The 20,576-nt window shown below is 49.7% G+C and overlaps 7 protein-coding genes across 7 annotated transcripts; 3 read left to right on the forward strand and 4 right to left on the reverse strand.

Moving 5' to 3' along the window:
- Positions 1–2,046: 2,046 nt before the first annotated feature.
- Positions 2,047–2,196, reverse strand: H6S33_011987 (uncharacterized protein; the record flags this gene model as incomplete). Its single annotated transcript, XM_044843348.1, has 1 exon — positions 2,047–2,196. One exon carries the CDS (start codon positions 2,194–2,196, stop codon positions 2,047–2,049), a length of 150 nt encoding a protein of 49 aa, XP_044695655.1.
- A 731-nt stretch (positions 2,197–2,927) lies between these two features.
- Positions 2,928–4,617, forward strand: H6S33_011988 (uncharacterized protein; the record flags this gene model as incomplete). The annotated part of the gene is made up of 11 exons (XM_044843349.1): positions 2,928–3,000; positions 3,078–3,164; positions 3,278–3,299; positions 3,396–3,414; positions 3,617–3,704; positions 3,999–4,019; positions 4,083–4,113; positions 4,156–4,176; positions 4,228–4,247; positions 4,469–4,537; positions 4,601–4,617. 11 exons carry the CDS (start codon positions 2,928–2,930, stop codon positions 4,615–4,617), a joined length of 468 nt encoding a protein of 155 aa, XP_044695656.1.
- A 2,949-nt stretch (positions 4,618–7,566) lies between these two features.
- On the reverse strand, positions 7,567–9,796 carry H6S33_011989 (uncharacterized protein; the record flags this gene model as incomplete). The annotated part of the gene is made up of 2 exons (XM_044843350.1): positions 7,567–9,717; positions 9,779–9,796. 2 exons carry the CDS (start codon positions 9,794–9,796, stop codon positions 7,567–7,569), a joined length of 2,169 nt encoding a protein of 722 aa, XP_044695657.1.
- A 605-nt stretch (positions 9,797–10,401) lies between these two features.
- On the forward strand, positions 10,402–11,373 carry H6S33_011990 (uncharacterized protein; the record flags this gene model as incomplete). The annotated part of the gene is made up of 1 exon (XM_044843353.1): positions 10,402–11,373. One exon carries the CDS (start codon positions 10,402–10,404, stop codon positions 11,371–11,373), a length of 972 nt encoding a protein of 323 aa, XP_044695658.1.
- An 891-nt stretch (positions 11,374–12,264) lies between these two features.
- On the forward strand, positions 12,265–13,056 carry H6S33_011991 (uncharacterized protein; the record flags this gene model as incomplete). The annotated part of the gene is made up of 1 exon (XM_044843354.1): positions 12,265–13,056. One exon carries the CDS (start codon positions 12,265–12,267, stop codon positions 13,054–13,056), a length of 792 nt encoding a protein of 263 aa, XP_044695659.1.
- A 1,879-nt stretch (positions 13,057–14,935) lies between these two features.
- Positions 14,936–15,289, reverse strand: H6S33_011992 (uncharacterized protein; the record flags this gene model as incomplete). Its single annotated transcript, XM_044843355.1, has 1 exon — positions 14,936–15,289. The coding sequence occupies one exon, from the start codon at positions 15,287–15,289 to the stop codon at positions 14,936–14,938; it is 354 nt and encodes a 117-aa protein (XP_044695660.1).
- A 3,275-nt stretch (positions 15,290–18,564) lies between these two features.
- Positions 18,565–19,989, reverse strand: H6S33_011993 (uncharacterized protein; the record flags this gene model as incomplete). Its single annotated transcript, XM_044843356.1, has 11 exons — positions 18,565–18,573; positions 18,651–18,685; positions 18,743–18,831; positions 18,915–18,919; positions 18,989–19,221; positions 19,268–19,281; positions 19,370–19,384; positions 19,668–19,731; positions 19,793–19,863; positions 19,919–19,929; positions 19,987–19,989. 11 exons carry the CDS (start codon positions 19,987–19,989, stop codon positions 18,565–18,567), a joined length of 549 nt encoding a protein of 182 aa, XP_044695661.1.
- Between the last annotated feature and the right edge of the window lie 587 nt (positions 19,990–20,576).

The following is a 20,576-nucleotide window of genomic DNA, read 5'->3' on the forward strand; positions in this document are numbered from 1 at the left end:
GCTTGGCGAGTTTGGAGATTTCCCTACTTCCTAACGGCCGGTCCTATAATTTTGATAGTTTGGCGAACTACAAGTGCTTTTTATTTTTTTGTTTTGATAGCTTTAATAACACGAAATATGCGAGTACTCTACGAGCTCTACGGTTTGCATTGCGTAGCCATACCTACTTGGTATGTATGTACATACTCTACGTACCGGTACATGGAAGCGTTCAATCTACTCTACACGCTCTAGAGTTATCCCAAGATCCCTTACTCTGGAATTCACCCACGTGGCTACACAAAGCAGCACTGTAGGTACATATAATGTGTGCTATAAGAAGAAAGAAAGTTTTGATTTCAAATAGAGCCGCATGGACACTCTATAATTTGTTTTAGGGGCCAATGACCAACATAGGTGCCAAGGGAAGTTGGCAAAAACGCGTCAGAAAAGAAAAAAAGAACTCAGAAGACGTTGATCATGATGATTTTTTACTGCGATTACCCCACCTAATGCGCGACTTTTGTGGCCGTCTATTGTGCATACCGATACCGGCCACCGTGCTTGTGATGAGATCGACGACACACTGCGACTTCGACGCTTAGGATCATATGATGAGACAGTCCGTCTGAAATATGTACCGGGCGTTGAGGGTAAATACGAAGAATCTGATAAGAGAATCTTGCTGTGAAATAGGTGTGTTTATCTTATCAGATTCTCCGTATTTATGGTTAACCCCAGTACTCTCTGCCTACATAGGACTATCTACCGTATAGTAGGGAAGTGGAAATGTCCGTAGGCGCGGCGGAGAAGAGACGTACAGTAGTTAGGTAAGGCAGGTAAAGTAGCTGGTATGTAAGGTTCGCTGTCTAACTAACTACGCCGTTGCAGGAAGGTCGGAGTGAGGGTTTTCTGATAATGCAGCCGCAACCCACAGGCAAGTCCTTGCCCCTCATGCAGGGCATATATAACTGCATACATAGTGTAGCATGAGGTAGGGCACCTAGATTCTCTACTCGAATGCTTTACTTGCTACTCGTAGTTTTTTGACGTTTCCGGACGCGACCACTATTGCATGCCATACAAAAGATAGCCTTGGCGGGTTTTTTCTGTGTATGCAATAGCAGTTGCGTCCGGAAACGCTGTGAAATTGCGAGTACACATACCCTCTGCAGAAAACCTTGTCGGGCTCTGTCGGAGCTCACAAACTGCAAACTGCAGCCACTACAATGTACGTTGCGCGCGTTCTGGTTGGACGCGACAAGAGATCCACGATCGAAACCCGAGTGCAGTTCAGTTATATATTTTTAATTCGCTCTGCTTCCTCTAAACTCTAGTGCGCGCTCGCCGCGAGTCATAGTTGTACCTGATACCTACGAATGATTTTGTTGCACTTCTTACCTTGAGGTGGAGGAGTTAGGAGGCGCACCAGCCCGCCAATCGCGGCTTTTCGGCCCTGCATAACTTCCTAGGGCTTAGCTGGACAGGACGTTGCAACCCACTTTCCTGTATCAACGAACGACGACGGCGAACATGATCTGGGAAACAAGCTTGCTCACTCACTCACGACCGGAAATATTGCTCCACTGTGGCGTCTGGGGGATCCCTGGTAACGTGCGTATGGCGGACCTTGAGTGCGCGCGCACGCCAGAGTATCACGAGGCGGAGCCCTGGGAAACCGGAAGAGACAGAGTTAATAAAGAAAACTCGACTCCACAAATCTCCCAAAAATGGGTGCGCGTGCTGGTGAGCCCCTACGTAGGTGGACAGATAGAAAGCAAGATACTCGACCCGCCACTTCCAGATTAGAGTCATTTACAGCTACATGTAGTTACCCACCAGGTATTCTAGCTACGCAGGTATAATATACATAGCCGGATGGGATCAAATCGTGTAGAACCATATCACCAGATTTGGCTCATTGGAGATTTTTGGCCGTACCGGGTTTGAAAACCTTGAACTCTTTATCCTTAAGTTTTCAAATCTTGAGCAGTTGTAGCCCAGGCTCACATTCAACCGCGCTGGCACACTGGCACATACATACATACTCCGGGTTATGCAGGCCGATCAGACATCTGAGGGCAGCACCTGCACCGCATGGCCGGCCATGCGGGATCGTAAAGCTAGATCGGTGGTGGCGTCTGGTTTCCCGGATATCTGCTTCCTGAGGTTCTGCATGATCCTTCTTCTTACAGGAGAGCGGAACCATCTAGACATCATAAACCTATTTTCCCCAGACCCCCTTATGCAATCGCTACGTGCGTTTTGGAACACGTCACTTTTCGAAATGATTGCAGGTACCCTAGGTACTCTACCTAACTTGCCTAGCTATGGTTAATAAAACGGACCCACCTTGACTTGGGCAGTCTTGTATCAGGAAGCATCGATTGCGTTAAAAATACGCGGCGGGAGGCATCATCTAGATATATTATTATCCAGAGACGAAACTCTGATCGTACAAGAAGCCGAGACAATTAAACTGTGAACCATATCGGAGACAGGAGGGATAGATACTTAGGGGCGGTCAGCCTTTTCTTTCCTTACGTCCGAACACGAAACGTTCGTCAGTAATCCACGGTTCGCGGCTTGCATGGCCGAGTGATTTTCTATGAATCAGCCCGCGCATAGATTCTCAATCAGCCACAACAAATTCTCCGAGCTATCATGAGACTGGGCTTACAAACACTTCAATACCTACTCGGGTTCGATTTATTCCAGCCAAATTAAGTTATTCGGCAGTCAAGAATACAAAGGGACGTGGCCTGACTATGAAAAGAGAGCCGCGTCTCTCCGACCCTCCCTGATTTTTTTTTAAAAAAAAACAATTTCGAGCCTTAAGGGTCCCTAAAAAGCGGCTATTTCGACGATCTCTAGATCGGTCGATTTAGCTGTATACAGCCTTGGTAATATATGTTTGATAGGTCGTAGGCTATGTTATAGACACGGGAATGTCCGCATCCCAAACTGTGCGCATGTCGGTTTATTGGAACACGGCACACGTGATATATGGTGCTCCCAACGGTATAAGTTTGTTTCTCTGTGTGCGAATTTGGGCTCTAGTTTGATATTTACATTACACACTTGCTAATTCTCTGCAGTGCATGTCAAGACAAAACAACACAGACTGTTAAGACTACGCATATTATCGTTTCAGGCCGCAAGATGCATACGGCTCAGAAGCTTTGGTATTAGCCAAATGAAACGAACCACAGTGCTTTATGGAATTTCCGGGGTGCATAGGAGCTGAGTGGATGATCAGCAGGTAAAGTAGCTATTCTGTAGCTAGCTTCATATATAGCTTCAATCTTTGAGTATTCCGAGTAAGTAAGCTAGGCCAAGTTTCCTTACTTGAGGCCTTTTTTCCTTTATCACCTTACTCAACAGATAAGCCTAATGCAGTTCATTACTTCCTGTAGGTCGCTGTATATCGGAATTGTGAGATTACTCCCTAGGCGGGCTAAGAAATACCGGCAACAAAAACAAGCTCTGGTGGGCAAAATAGCTAGCTCACTCAGCTGCCCGCCCCCTCACCACTTATCACCCCCACTTTGGATATATACCCCCCTCCACGCCCCGGGAACAGAAACGATACAAGACAAAAGCACCGGCCACAAGTATCTCCTAATGATTAGAAAAGGAGGGCGTGCTGGCTATATATGCACGTGCCGAGACACAGAATGCGCGCAAGGCCGGTGTTACGGCTCTCTCCCCGTCGGTCATCGACGGTACCTGAAGATCTGTTTACCAATTAATGGACCACATGGCTAGTAAGAGCTTAGTAGGATATATTCATAACTGTTTGAATGCCGGCCAGCTGTCATCCCAAATCTTGGGAAGCGAGACTCACGCCATAATTGCAAAAGTGGGATATCCCAGTTTTTATGCTGCATAATGATAATATAGTATGTTCTAGTTAGTTAGTCCCACCCTCATTTCTTTAATCCTGAGAAAAGCTCACACAACTAGTCGAAATTTCTAGATGGGTATATGAAAAAAGTGCAGTTAGCTGCATGGGGCAGTTGGGTTTAATATCAATTCCAGTTAGCCACATACCTACATGTACTTACGTATATTACTAACTCGACAATGGGAGCTGTATGTAGTAATCATTTCGTTCTGCGCCGGGACATTCCAGTCATGAGACTTTCTTGTGATAATCCCGATCACGGAGCCCAGTACAGTACGTACGGCGTCTAGGTACTGTCTGGATATTGTATGGACGCCTGCAATAATTAATAGTGATGTCAGCTCACGGACGGCTCATGGAGGTGAGAAAAACTCGTGTGCAAGCTGGTCCGCATCTCGCGTGTGTGCAACCATATTGTGCCGTCGCATCAAATCACCCCGTCCCACGTAACGTAGCATCATTCACATCATCGTGATTATCATCATCATCATCATCATCATCATCATCATCATCATCATCACCATCGCCGTGAACATCAAAGGCAGGAGCCGAGGTGGAAAGAAGAAAATTTCCATGAGATAGATGGAGATATATTATTATTGAACCCGATATTTTTTCTGGTTCCATATATCCTTCTTATTCATCTAACCGGTACCACCCATCTGCGTCCTGGTGGTTTGATTAGCGCTGGTGCTGATTAGGTGGGTAATTCAGTCGAGTCTACCAATTAATCCACCGGTGGTACCAAGATGTTGGGCCTCATATCCGCTTTAGCAAATCAGAGACAAGACACACACTCAGACATATATAAGCTCGGGCGGGATATTCAACCTCAATTGCCGGAGACGGAGATCGAAGTCATGGGTACCGTGGGGAAAGGGAGGGGGAGAGACCTGGAAGTCGTCGCGACACATGGGGCCGGACCTAGATGTTTTGAAGGAGGATCCCGCGCAATGGCTGACCTTTAGCGCTCGCTGGGTCTTACCGGGCTGGAGCCGGCGGTAAAAAAGCCAACAGGTTCCTGTTGTGTCTTCAATGCACTTGTTGTTGCTGTTGTATATATATTGGTCCCTTTATATTGCGGGAGGGAGGGCGTTTGCCTGTGGGGTGTCTAGGGGGGAAAGCTCTGGTGCGCCAGATTGACGTTAAAATGCGGGAAACGGTTTTTGGGGAGCGGAATGGGTTGTAAACCATGGTTCGTTGTTTTCTATCAAAAATCAAAATCAAAATCAAAAAAGAAAAGAAAAAAAACTATGTTTTCCCGGCAGAATCATTCAGATAACCAACGGACCCCCCACGGAAACTCGAGCTGCGGTATCTCAATATAGACCGGTAACTTGTGTACCATATCGAGACAGGGGGCGCAACACTAGAGGAAGAGAAAGAAACATCAACCTAGTTGATTCCTTACCTCATGTTCAACGGACACCGTTTCAGCCATATTGATATGGGTAAATATACTATGGTACCACTGGGAGTACATCATCACTGTACTAGCTAGGGGCCATGATACCCGTGCGTCCCTTAGAAATTGGCCCCAATGACCGCTACATTGCAGATCGACGTCACGAATCCATTTTCCCTCCCTTCTACATACATGTAGATACATGTACTAGCTCCCGCACCGGTAATGTCTGCCAATATATATCGTTTCTCCCAGCTTACTAACTGTGCCAACCAAACAGACACTAAATAAAAAAAATATCATTGGCTCCATTCCATTTGCAACCCCGAACACCGACCTCTTGGGGTCGGCAACCCACCCATTGCATGCTGAACACCCTCCTCTCCAGCATCCACACATCACTTCCGAGGCCTAGGTTCAATAGAGATAAGACATCTACCCGCTTAAGCATACACAGCTCCCCTCAGGAGAAATTCTCCCCCCATATTTATATAACATACATGTAATGATATATACACAGGCGATCCCCACCCTCCCCAGACTTGAGTAATATATGGGTTGATCAGGGTTTCGACCACCCCCACAAAGATACCCGTAGATACCCTCTAGGGTACTTTCAAGATGATACTTCCTACAGCACACTACCGCCATATATCTTCTCGCGCATGCTGTAGTCACGAAATCTGACTCGGAATTGTAGAGAGAGAAAGGTTACGGAAACCCTAACCCTGTATTTTCGGGGGTTTGAATGGGAGTTTCTTTGCGTGAAATTGCGCACCGTATGGGGTGTAGATTGGTGGGAGGGGAGAGAGGCTGCAAAACCTAACTATCATATACCTGATTTTAATTTGGGTTGGGTATCATTATGAAGATTGTATAATATACCTACCTAGATCCAGGCTTGTCAGATCTAGATCATCTGGTTTGCTTTATAATTTAGAATCTGGCTGATGTGGATATCCGGATCGAACGCGCAAAGAGCATAGGGATTTGGGATACTGTATCGGAATTGGTTCTTCGAAAGCATTTTGATATATCAGCTAGCTACAGTATAGTGGGAATGCATACCGACCTTCAGTGAAAACAGCTTTAAGAGTAGCAAAATCACTGACTAATACTCCCATCAATATCGATTATATAGCTGTGTAGGAAGGATCCGTATAATAAAGACTGGCATGCTCATGCATACCTCTTTATAGCTATAAAATAAGTACCTTTACGTTACGAGTAGCTAGATCTAGAGAGTACGATATATACCCATGGCCACAGAAAGGTTTGATCCCAGCACTCGGTCTTACCACTTGTCCTCTCCCACATAAATACGTGTTCCCTCAAGACTAACCTCATGTCTCGTGGACTACATTACATGCAAATACCAAACCAATCAGCTACACAGAACGAACAACACCACTCTGGGTTGAATAAATCCATGCAATATCGTCATAGCTGTAAGGCTGCATACGATTAATGAGTTGAACAAAACAAAACAAAGCAAAAAACACCACATGCACACCCGATGAATTATCAATCAATCAATCAACACCTGATTCATGTATTATCACTCGCAATCGTACTGGGAGCTATCTGCCATTGGCCCGGTTGCAGTTAGCCACCAATCTCTTGAGCGACTTAGACTTCGAGAGGGGGCGGGGCGGAAGGGTAGAAGATAGACAGGAAAGTGTGAGCTATACAACCGTTGGATTCTCCGCTCCCATTCGTACTAGAGTATCATGAGGTTGATGTTAATTGTGTCTCGAAGTAGGACCTCATAGTGAATAGCGGGAACATTCTTCCCGGGCCCTACTATTCATAGGACAGCCTCGATGCATACAAGGATACCAACTGGAACTTACCAGTGAGCTGTTTGCCGCGAGCACGTACTACTCAGTCCCGCCAACCCGGCTGTAACAATGGGATTACGGAGGTTAAGCTCTCCATGGGCCTGGCCTGGTCTGACCGGACCGGTATGGTCGTACATAAACTGGTAACGTACCCAAACCAGAACCCGACCGGGCATTCGAGAAATTGACTCGAGCAGAAGCCGATTGATGGGCTGTGGTTGCGATTATGGAGCATACGAGGAAGCTGCGCTGGGCAGAAAGATATTCGTGGTACCGGCATTCATAGCTAAGGCTGGGCGCACTGGCTAATTACAAGTTCACAGAATCACCGAAACCCCCAAAAGTGCAGCAGTAGGTATCTTATTTACAATATCTATCTACCATATCTACTACTACTTTCCCCCGCAATCACCACCCATCACTCGTCCATACATCTACTCCGCCACCCTTCCCTCCTTCTCCAACTCCCTAAACACCGCTCCGCCCGCCATCTCCCTCACAACGTCCCAGAACTCTCTCTCATTCACCCTCCCCTCCCCGCCGCCACCCACCATCCCCCTCTCCATCAACTCCGCCACCAAGTTCTTTGCCTCAAGCAGCAACTCCTTCCTCTCCATCGCCCGCAGAAAACTCATATAGGCCAGCAGCCCCAGTACCACATGCCGGTCCCTGATCCTCCCCAACCAAAGCTGCATCTTCCGCGCCTCCCGCGCATTCGCAAACCCCAGCACAATCTCGCGATACACCCTCGCATCCGCGGGCACCCTCTTCGCCTCCATCTCGGCAATCACACGCTCCGCCGACACGACATCCCCGCGCGTAAAATAGTGCTGCAGCAGCACCGTGTACGTCGTGCTGTTGCCGACGATGCCGCGGTCCTCCATGATGCCGAGGATGCCCATCGCCGCGGGCTCGTTGCCCTCCTTGAGGAGCGCGTGCAGGATGGTGGTAAAGGTGACGATGTTGATGATGATGCCGGCATCCTCGACGTACTGCAGGATGCCGAGGACGGCCTCGAGCTTGGGCGCGGGCGTGGCGTATTTGTACATGCCGTCGAGGATGAGGGTGACGGTTGTGATGTCGGGGACGATGCCGGAGGCCTGCATCTCGCGCGTGAGGGCGAGGATGGTGTTGAAGGTTCTGGTGTCGGTCTTTTGGCGTTTCATGAGCGTCTTGAGGATGGTGTTGTAGGTGACGAGGTCCTTCTCGATGCCGAGGCGGCTGGCAGTGTCCATGACGGCCATGGCCTCGTTGATGTAGCTGTGCTTGAGGAGGCCGTCGAGGGTAGCGTTTATGGTCGCTGTGGTGGGGGTTGTTCCGGAGGCCTGCATCTCGCGGAGGGCCGCGAGGCCCGCGGCGATCTTCTTGTTCTCCAGGAGGGCGTGGATGCGGGTTGTCCAGCAGTGGTGGTCGGGCTTGCAGCCCGAGCGGAGCATCATCTGCCATACGGGCTCGATGGGGAGCTTGTCCTGGCTGCGGGAGTAGGCGCGGAGCAGCTCGTTCCACTGCACGACGGTGGGGATGATGGCCGCGCGCGTCATGTCGGCCCAGCAGGTGATTGCCTCGGTGTTGCGGCCGAGCTCGAAGAAGGCGGTCATGAAGCGGGTGTAGACGTCGGGGGTGCGGGGGCTGGTGGAGACCATGCGCGTGTACAGTTCCTGCAGGGCCTCGGGCGACTTGGCCTGCGAGATCTCGAGCGAGAGCGTGTAGTAGTTTGTGAAGAGCGTGTCGGAGGCGTACTTTTCGAGCAGGCCCATGATGCGGGTTGTGTCCTCGGGGCTGAACTTGTGGTACTCCAGGAAGCGCTGGGCGTAGTGCGGCGACGGGTACGGTGAGTGGCGGATCACACGGTTGTAGCGCACCGTGGACTCCTCCATGACGCGGAGGCCGCAGGTGAGCACGAGATATGCGAAGAAGTACGGCGAGGCCATGTCTATCTTGGCCGAGTCTGGCTCCATCGTCTCAAGAACCGTGCCGTGCATGTCGTTCCTCAAGACGCTGAAGCCCACCGCGCGGTCAAACACGGGCAGGATCTCGTCCTTGCTGTTGTGGCGGCGGATGGTCTCTATGAGCAGCATGGAGTAGTACTCGGTCTTGCAGACGCCCATCTTCTCCATGCGCTCCAGCAGGCGGAGCGGGTGCGGGATGCCCTCGCCCCTCCAGTCGGCGGCCAGCAGCGCAGCCACAAGCTGCTCGAGCGCCGCCTGCAGCGCCGTGTCGGGCACATAGTCGCCCATGGACGTCTCTGGCTGCGCATAGGCCATCTTGATCTCCTCGGCCGACAGCATGGCAATGTCGATGCCCATAAAGTGGTCGCAGGCCGCGGCGAGGCTGCCGGCCTCCAGGTGCCCCTTCAGCGTGATGATGTCGGCGGGGGGGAGCTTGAACAGCGGCTCCACGACGGGCACCGAGGCGCCGATCGTGGCCAGGATGTCGTCGTCGACGGGCTGGCGGGTGATGTTTACGGCGGAGAGCGGCCGCGGGGTGGTGTGCAGGGGCGCGCGGCGGGGGAGCCGTAGCACGGCGGGGGGGGCGGCGGCGCGGCGGGAGCGAAGAGTGCTCCGGAGACAGGAGATGCAGACATTCTGGAGGGGGCGTTAGCAATTGGATGGTGTGGGCGGGGGAGGGATAGGCGGACAGACAGACCCTGAGTGCTGCAGACATCGTGGCGGGCGGCTGTCTGTCTGGGAGGGGGGGGGGGGGGGGGTTGTGGTCAAGGCAATGTGGGGCAGAGGTTTGCGGGATCTCGAGATATCAGAATTAACGATACTGAAACTCCTGCTTAGTCATGGTGGGGCTCTCAACCAGAATGCCAGTCCACGTGAAAGAGCCCATGCAAGTATTCTGGCAAGTACTTCTACATGTAGCTACACGTGACTCACCCCCAATCCTGGACCCACCATCCAACCTTGAGAATTTCACCAGCCATTCGAGCCTCGTCGAGCCTCGTGTAGCTACTCTGCATACAGGAAACTGCACCTACCTCGGATTCCTACGTGGAGGGCACTGGCACTGGCACTGGCACTGGCACTTGCGTACTGCTCCAGGCTGAAAGACACGAGAATACGGGCCTGGGAGAGAGACGAGTCAAGGTGTCCCGGTTGCTACACCACGTCCACGCCCTTCCATTGCTGTCGCTCCCAGGGTTAGGGTTCCGCATCAGGCAAACACACCCGGGTCCATCAGCCCCCCCCGCCCCCGGAGAACAGGACCCACACCACTCTCTACTCTCGCTCACTTTATCACCAACCACCATCACAATCACAACAATGACGTCCGACGCCCATCCCCCTCCCTCTGCACCCTCTGCCGCCGCCCTCCTCGAAGAAGACGGCGACGACGACTACCGCTCCTCCGAAGACGAGGACTTTGACCCCACCACTGCCGCCGCGGCTGCCGTCTCCGAGAACTCAGGCTCCGACTCAGACTCGGATTCAGACTCAGGCGCAAAATCGAAATCGAAACCGAAACCGAAGAAACGGGCCACAAAGAAGCGCCAGAGAGAACAATCCGACGACCCCGCCCCCACGCGCAAGATCAAGACCCGCGCGCACAGGCGCCTGCACGGCGACCACAACCCCGACGACGAGGAGTCCCACACCGCAGTACTGGCAGCAGCGAAGGCGCAGGACGCGACAGATGTGGATGCGCTTTGGGCGGCGATGAACTCGCCTGCTGTGGTGGTGGCCGAGAAAAAGGAGGAGGAGGAGGAGGAGGAGGAGGAGGCAGAGAAGACAGATGGAACAGAGGGAAAGACAGAGGGAGAGACGGAGAAGGCAGGAAAAGGCAAGATCCACGAGGAGGAGACAGTAACGATATCGCGCACCTACACGTTCGCCGGGCAGGAACACACAGAGCACAAGGTCGTCCCGCGGGACTCGCAGGAAGCGCAAGCCTATCTCGCCTCTCTCCCTGCACCCTCCTCTACCCCCTCTACCCCCACCACCGCCGCCAACACACAAGGAACCAAGCCGCGCCGCGCAGCGCCCAAAAAGCGCGTCTCGGCATTCGACTCCGCGGCGGCCGCGCGCAAGCCGCACACCCCGCCCGCGCAAAAGATGAACACGCTCGAAAAGTCGCGGCTGGACTGGGCGGGCTTCGTGGACAAGGAGGGTATCGGCGAGGAGCTGCGGCGCCACAAGATGGGCGAGAAGGCGTATCTGGAGCGGCAGGCCTTCCTGGGGCGCGTTGAGGAGAGGGGTGAGATGGTGCTGAAGGAGGGGAGGAGGAAGGGTCCGTAGTACAGTGCTGGAGGGGGGGGGAGTTTGGGGTTTTTTTTACCTCTTTTTTTTTTTTTTTTAGCTTGTTAGGCTTTTTTTATAGCTTCTGGGGGTATTTTTTCTTGTTTCGTTTGGTGTTGTAGCATGCATGGGCTTGTAGAAATTATATGGACGGACGCCTATCATTGATAGAATTGAATACACACGGTGTTTTACTCTTATCGCGCATCACATCTCAAACTTGCTTTTTTCTGTTTCTCCTGCTTCTTTACCTGTTTCTGCGGCTTCTATTCCTTCTTCTAGAACTCCAACAACACGCGCAGAAGAGCTCCACCCACCGCATATATACATGTGTACAACACACTATAAAAAGATCGCCCATGTCTCGATCCCCACCAAGCCTACTGACAACTGGTACGAAATCGCGGAATACGAATGTTGATATGATAGCTACACTACACCCCCGAATTTGCTTTTTTGCCCCTTCACGGGCTCTTTTATTTAGTAGGATCTACGACTCCTGATGTGAATACGATCTTTTATCCGTGCTGCCTCGCTAATCATTTGCTATCACTCGGCAGGGGGAGGCAGAGACGCCCTCGCCTTAATAAATCCTCAAACCAATGATGCACGCCTTCCTCCTCGCCAAAAATAGGGCCAACAGCACGTACAGACGGATTATTGCAATTGCACTTTGCTGGCCAATCCAATCCACCGTCCACTGTCTCTGTACAACCAGCGACGCCATCCCAGCCCCAAGGGCATTCCCAGCTCGACACGCGAAGTATGTACTCTACAAGTTCGCCACTCTGTCTCTACCGGCAAGTATATATCCCTTCCTTTCGCTCTCTCCCTTCACGATTCCTCCCTGCGCACTCCCAGATATCTCCCTATCTACAATCCCTATCAGCAATGGCGGCCCCCACATTCACCACAACCCGTCTGAACCCCACAACCTTCGCCATAACAACACCCACCCACCCCCCAACCTACCTCAAACGCTTCTCTGGGCCGCACCTCCTCCTGCACGCTGGGCACCCACACCCCGCCATTGCAACCTACCTCGAGACCGTCCCCGTCTCTGCAAACGGAAACCGCCCGCTCAACCCTCGTGGCGCCCACGAGTACATCCTCACGCTTCTGCGTCTCCCGCACACCGCGGCTAGCACAAAGCTCATGCCCTCCATGATACTCGCCTCCTCGAACGCGGCCCCGCCATACCCGCCACTACCCGTGGAGCACCTCGAGGACACGGCCACGTTCCCGCACGTGTCGCTGTGCGAGACACCGCTGACGGCGCTGCTGACGCCCGGGGTTGCGCCAGAGTCCCTGTGCGTGTATGATGCAGGGGAGGCTGTGCTGTTCGCTGAGGAGCTTGTGGGCGCTGTTGTATTTGGCCTGCAGTCGGAGGTGAGCGAGTACTGGCACAGCCTGGAGCGGGTGTCGGAGTTTCTGCGTGACGAGGCGGATGAGGGGGCGGCCATAATTGCCGGGGATGTGGTGAGGGTGGATGCGGTAGAGGTGGTGGAGGGCATGAAGGAGTTGCTGGGGAGGGTGTTGAGGGGTGAGGTGAAGGGGGTGGAGAGAGGTGGGGGGAGGGGAGGAAGGGTTCTGTTTTATGGTGGGAAAGAGGCGTCCTTTCTGGGGCCGGAGTGTGTATTTGATGTCGGGAGAAAGATGTTGAGTGGAGAGCTGTATTCGTAGGGTAGAAATCTGGAGAAAAGTAGCTTATAATTAGTTAGTTGTTGGGCAGCTGGGTCTGTAGTAATGTAGTTAGGAGTTTTTGGTTGTTCAACTTAAAATGAATTAGGATGAGCTAGACTTTCCATTATCAAAACTATATTAATATCCTTATTTATAACTCTCAAGTAATCATCTCTCTAGTGATAATATGCACGTTAATGATACTATTTCAAGACCGACATTCTTTACGGATGACAGAGTTCACCCCAATTGCAATTAGCAATCGTTTGTGCTGTGTTGTTAATATCAATCTCGATTAGAAATTGAAACACAGCCTAGTCCCGATAGTAGCATATTCGATAGTATGTGCCCTATCTTTAGCTAATCCCAAGCAGATCTGCGTGGGCAGGTTGTTATCTGATACAAGCATAAATTCCCGATAGTAACGCCAGATGCTGCTATTGAGACTCTATTGTGGCTGGATTTCCCTAAAACCGATTCGGTATTATATTTCCCCGATCTACCCTTGGTATAAATGACCGATAAAAAATATATCGCCGTGACCTATCAGGTCTTCCGCTAGTTCCATTTACAAGCAGTATAGCCCATAATCTCGAGCCGACCCAGCGTTTTGAGGACCGAAGCTCATAGGGCCCGACCTCTGCTATTGAAGGCCCGTAAAACAGCTCGACCCAGTAGTCAATGATCAAAACAACAAGATCTCCTTCTGCCAAGTGGCATAGTAGGGCGACAAGCCATCGGGAAAGCAGCCAGTAGACCGACGAAGAGAAATAGTTGAAATGGGCGTTCCAAAAGAGTAAAAGAGATTTTTTTTTTGATAACCCAGATCTCTCCTCCTCGTAGCTCCTTGAACTCGGTAAGAAGTTACATAGCTGTAGCTCGAGCCAGCTTGGAGATCTAGAAAAGGCTCAGGCTGGCTCAGGCTCGCTGGATGATGAGGCTCATTCCATGGACCTGCCTTAGTATTAGTATTTACAAATTGCCCTTCATGTCTGTAGTCATTGTAGGTGAACGTACTTGGAAAAGTTCTCGGCAAAGCTTTTAGTGTGCAGGCTTATAGTTACATGTATCCGCAATTGCTCAATTGCAATCTGGGGCGTTCTAATAGCTGGCCAGGCCCTATGAAGAAAATAGTTTGTAGGATGGACCTCATCGTGGGTAGATGCCAGTGGATGTTGTAGGCAGAGGGTACTGTTGTAGAGTGAAGAGAGGATGAGATGAAGGGGTTTAAGTTTAATAAAAAGGTGGCCTCTACCACTTTTATCACAAGGCTATTCTTAGCTATAGGTGGTATTATTTGTAACTACACAAGGAGACAGGCTTCAAAATAATCTAAATCAGAACATTCCGGAACAGTATATTTATATTGCATGAAAACAAAAGAATGAATCAGCCGGGAATCGAACCCGGGTCGGGCGCAAATCATCGTAAGATGGCAAGCGCCCGTGATACCACTACACCACTGAATCGTGCTGGCATATGACAATCAAATTTATTTAACCGTATGAATTTAATTACAAACAGTGCAATCATAGTCTCGTAGAAATTTGATGCGGTGGAGTTAGTAATCAACTAATATTTTCTCTCCAGGCTGAATATCGTTTATTAAATTTACCCAGATACACTCAGGCATTGGACCCAATCATAGTTCCCGGTTTCTTCAAAGAGCCCCGGTCTTGCAGTTGATTGGCGATCTACCAAAATTATAGTAGATCGCCCGCTGAAATAATCGCCCAATCATCTCGCCGCGCCGAAACCAAAATTCTCCCCGAGCCCGATCATAAGAAATCACCCTCCCCCGGAATCCTCATCGAAACCCGCCCCGTTCCCTGTCTTTTGCCCATCATGGCTATATAGGTCCCCAATTGACCTGCATAAATCATTCGCCGACAATGGCGTCAACACTCCCGCCCAGATACACTTTCAGCATGCTCTTTGTAACCTTCAACACCTTGCAATTGACTTCCTCCACCTGCGCGCGTCCATATGCCTGCAATCTATGACACCCGCCAAACGCGAAATAGAAGTCCTTCCCGGCGGGAGACTGGTAGTGCAGGATATCCACGGGTGGCAGTGTGCCGGGTTCGAATTCCGTATCTGCAGGAGGGTTTTTCTGAAGGGTACAGACCATGTTGTCGATTTTGCTGTCGTCGAGCACCGGGGGTATAGGCCGGAGAATCGATGCAAGGGGGAGGGTACGCGTTGCGTGGATATTGCGGGATTGAAGTGACATGTTGGAAAGTGTATTTTGAGGAGGGGGCGAAGTCACGTCGGAGTGGCCTGATAAAAGTTCTGTATGTATTCACCGGTTTGAGGAGGGTTGATATATCGGGGGCCCGACGGGGGGCATTTGTTTGAGAAGCTCCTTGACAGTGACGTATGTTTTGGAGGGGGACGGATTACTAATAAATCGGTAAATGGTTTCTCCGCCAGGGCCTGGATCTGGTGAAATTACGCAGCAGATTATGGCGACTTGTGAAGGGGCTAAAATTCTCCTGGTTCTGCCCTTGTCATAATTAACATGCGGACAGTACCCCGGGTTTCGGAGTAAATGCCAATGCGCACGGATGTTGTGTGCGAGTGAGATCTGATGATTTCAACCGACACCAGTGGAGGACATCTATACAACATTACGTTACAGTCAGCTTCTGGAAAAAATCCTTGAAAAGAAGATTCGACTTATTTACTAGGTTTTTATTACTCTGCCAAAAAGGTAGTCACCTCCTGGTGCGGGTGATTTTGCATGATTCAAACATTTGAGAATCCCAGTGATACGGTCTTGGTTTCTCGGCCGGGTACTACTGAACCGACAGTTATGTCGTGCGAAGGAACTTTCCATCAAATCCGATAGTTGTTTTTGTCTACCCCTCTCAAACGCGTAGTTATCCCTTGGCCTGGTGGGACATGCAGATTCGGGACCCTCCAAACTAGGCAGGTTTAGACTGTGGCCCAGTGCCTTTGCCTCCGTGGCAGCGAGCTCAGCCATATGATAATCCCATGGCAAAGTCACTGGGCCACAGTCTAAACCTGCTTAGTTTGGAGGGTCCCGCATATCTCACCAGGCCAAGGGATAAGCCCGTTCCATCACTTATTACCCACCGCTGTACATACACAACCGAAGAAAGAAAATATTCCTCGTGTTGAGCATCTGTGTGGTCGAAAGACCTCGAAATGGCAGCTGAAGGAGCCCAGTATAAAGAAATCCAGGCGAGCTGCAGAAAACCCTCCACAAGCTTCTTCATTTGCTCGCATGATACATGTGCTCGTGGCACTCTCCGGCGGCCCGATTCGGCAGGTATAATGTACGTGACGTATAGAGTACCCGGCGAAGAGGTTCAGCGGGAATTGCCAAGTGGTTTTTGTGGATCTGTATGTACACACTGCGCCCTATCAAGTCGGCATAACTTCATGATATGATGCGACAGCTAACAGTGCGATCCTGGGGGTTATATAATGCACTAATGATTTCAAACTCGTTTTCCAAACAGAGAACCCCGCCATAAAAGTACCTAGATCTTCCAGAGAGTCCCCTCGGGATTGTCGCAAAACGTGGCAATCATCAGCGTGCCTGAAACCCCTGTAGGGAAAACCAGCCTGGGATCGAGCGAGTGAGAACCAGTGATTGTATATGAGACACCAGCCGCACGACGGAATCTAAGACACTGCGCCAAGTGTCGGATGGACGGATACTCGTATATCAACGATTGGATATAGGTGAGGCTGGGCTTATATCATCGACATCTATGTACCGCTGAAGCCCACGGGAAACATGAATCGCTTCTACATGTAGGGTAGGGCTAGCAGTCACTCACAGCGCCCCCTTGGCTCCATATGCCATGGGGGTGAGTACGAGTACATACATGTACAGGTAGGTACTTAGCCCCTCATCCTATCGCATGTGCTTCCTCAAATCCGTGGTATCAGATGGTTTCATCTGCCTGCTCTTTCCCAGAAGGAGGGATATGGACCACTTTGTGGCGGTCTAAAACAAACGCCTGATTACCAGAGCTAGAGAGGATGGGGTCTCTGATCATTGACCGGCGTGACAAAACGCTTAAACAAACTGTGGCTTATCTAAAGCTCAGAAGACTGTTTGCCACTCGGAATTGGAAAAAGTATCTCCGTCGATAATCAACCAGCTATTGCCGGGGCATTGCTTATTTCAACCTCTTAGCGCCAGTTGGTGCGGTGCTAACTCCCTGTCCGATACGCCCCAGAGCAAGTCAGTAGGACTCCTATGTATGTTTTTGATCCCCGCACACCGTCATTTCTGAATGAATTCGAGGCTGGGCGTAGCGCGTCGAAGAAAAGCGGGGTAGCTTCAAGCCCTCTCTCAGCCTGTCTTCTATGGTTTTCTGATTAATATTCTTTGTCGAGGTCTAAAGACCTAAGATACCTGATAAGTTGGTTGGAATTCGGACCAATCAGCTCGAGAAAATTTGTTCAAGGCAGACAGCCCCCTCTTCTGGCTTGGGTCACGGGCAACAGTCTCGATCAATATGGAATACATCACCATGATAGCCGGTAAAGAATCTAGAGGTGACATGGACATGCCCCTCCTCCGGTTCAAATAAAGTTGCATGACTGAAGGAATATGCCATGCCTGCGGGGAGTGCCGCGTAATAGAGTTGTATCTACACACTTCATGAATTTATATTGTAGCCACCAACACTCTCTTCTGGATATATCTGCATAGAAGCCGATACCGACGTTTCTCGGAGCGCTGAAAACTTGAAATTCACATATGCAAGTTAGAATTTCCTGCACGCCTTCGTCGGAACTCGCTACCGACACCCTAGCTTGGGAGCTTCAAATCACCCAGCGTGGTAACTTTTGACGAGGTGGGAGAAGCACATCAGCCTCAGCCATTATGTAAAACAGGTACCTACTCCAGCTCTTGAGTGATGGGTTATGTGCCAGTACCTAGGTTTACCTCAGCCAATAGATAACGAAATCGTGCACCGCAGGTTACACTCTTGTGTAGTACAGCCTCGCGATTGGCCAGGATGGCACCTACGGCTAAAGATCTTTGCATAAAAATGAGCTTGGAGGTATAGGTGACCCTATGGATATCAACGATGGCGTATTGGATCATAGTACATCACTCGTTACCTGAGCAACCTGAGACTTGACGCAGTCATCTCACCCACGGGGGCATTTGAAATAACAATGATAGACATTGGTAACTGTTAGTCCCACTCCTTACTCAAAGCTTAATTGTTCTACTCTAATAACAAGTGGTACTCTTTTTATTATTGCATGTCTGAGCCAGGAAATTCTGGCCTTGCTACAAAACCAACAGCATGAAAAGATTTTGGAACCAGCGTTAATTATTTAACAGGTCCACAGGAAATAAACGATGTCCGAGGCCTTGAGATCCCATTTGAATACTTTGACCCTCATGATTCGGCCATAACCCAACCATGGCCATATTTGACCACGTAAAAGAATGCGGCGTATGTAGGTACTTTGGTTTCTGTAGTGGGGATATGATCACTTACGGCCGGATTACAGACACTAGAGCACCCTATTAGCAAACTAGTTCATCGGATTTGAGCGGACTCCACAAAAACACTGAGTGTATATATATGTACCTTTTTTTTATCACCCAACTCATGGCAGTGCAGCTCTCATTAATGGACACAACACATGTCCAGGGCACGCCTACCACGTGCAAACTCAAAACCAATACAGAGGTTCCCAACAAAATCCATATTCCTATTTGCTCGAGGCGCAAAAAACCGAACCAAAAGAGGTGCGGCGAAAAAAGAACCCCTGTCAATCAAAAATTTGCAATTTAGATCGAGATCGTGATCTATGGGTAGCGAGATCCGGGAAATGTCGCAGCTGATACGTACCCGCTCTACGGAGGGTATTAGTGGAGATTTGTATTTCATATACATGGATACCCTTTGCCCTGCCAGCTTGTTACAGGTGGACGGGTGTTGGCATAGTAGGCTTTGGAGTAAGTTTTCTCTAAAGTACGGAAACAGTGGTTATGTATAATCCTTGAAACAGTTTCGGGAGCTGAAATATTTGAAAACCGGGGACTGATATGTGAGTAGCCTTGACATTCGATCGTTAAGCCAGATTTCCTTTCTCCAAAGTGCTCAATCATTTTTCTTTTTTTGTTTTGAGGTCTGCTGATGTCGTGATGATAGAAGCCTAGAAGATATGAGTATTAATTGATGTACTCTGGAGTTTGACATACGCAAAGTATATTCGCTGTATATCATGCCAGCTTATCAGTTACATGTAGTTATCGGAATCTTAATGTGCTCATGTAAATATCCGCACGCGACGTGGTACGTACCTAGGACGTACGTTTCTATATCTCTGGAAATTAATACATTAATCTGGAACTATGGGGCTGTAAAATTTTATTGTTGGTCCGGGCCTGTAGGGCTGGTTGTAAGACAGTCCGTATATGCGCGCTCGCGTCTTTCGTCCAATACTATTGGTAAGCATTTGGCGAAACTTCTGATGTGTTCGAAGTCATCACCAGTAGTGGTGTGGTCAAAACTCAATCGTTTCGCCTATTTTTGTTTCCTTTTTTCTGTGCTTTTAGAAAAACCTTCTCGGACGATGCTTGTTTCTTTCCGACGTATTACACAGCTATGATTAAATATGAGGTTTTGAAGGATGCATTTTCTTTCTCTCGATCGATATCTGTCCCTTAAATTTGTTACTCGACACAGTCATGTGATATTGCTGGTATAGATCGTGTCACACGAACCGATATGTTTTCTCTGGCCTAGATACTCTGGATTACCCAGTATCAGGTTTTTGGAGAGTTTATTGTCGGCGCTGAAAATGCCGGCGAAGAAATATTGCAATGAGGCCATCCAAACGCCGATTCTACATCAATACTAGCTTCTAGAAGTATTAGCACCTATATCCCTACAAACGAATTTTGGGTAGTACACACACCATCGTGTAACGAGTATTTGCCGGAAGAGTACATATATATACTGAGTAGATACATACCATAACTATCGCTACTGATGGGATTTATATCAAATGTTTGAAGTGCCCGCCACATGTGGGATGTAAGGTCCTTATCCTGGTCACGATTACCATGATGCATACCAAGCTGAGATTGACGTGGGCTGAACTTGGCTTAAGACATGGCGGCGCCATTATCATCGGAGCCTCAATACCCACCGAGAAATATTCATGCATATTGTCATATTGCTTTTTCCCACCCACATTACCCCGCGCCGCATTGTGGGCCGCAAACAGCCGCAACCCCTCTTGCGAGCCCATTCACTTATCTAAGAGTCACCGAGATTTCGACTGCGTGTGATCGAAGTTGGAAGTGTTGAAGCGGCTAAGCCTCCAATCCACGCCGCATCAATGCCGCCTGGTCCACAGTGTAAACGAACGCATAGATGTTGTCAGATATGTAAATAAGATTTTTTTTAAGATTTAGTTAAGCTCTATAAGGTAGATCAGGAACTTCTCATGCTTAGTTGCGGCACAGAGGAATTCGTAACATTATGAAAGGACGGATGCCTGCC

This window comes from Morchella sextelata (genome assembly GCF_020137385.1).
Source record: "Morchella sextelata strain SCLS chromosome Unknown scls_7, whole genome shotgun sequence".
Lineage (NCBI taxonomy): Eukaryota > Fungi > Ascomycota > Pezizomycetes > Pezizales > Morchellaceae > Morchella > Morchella sextelata.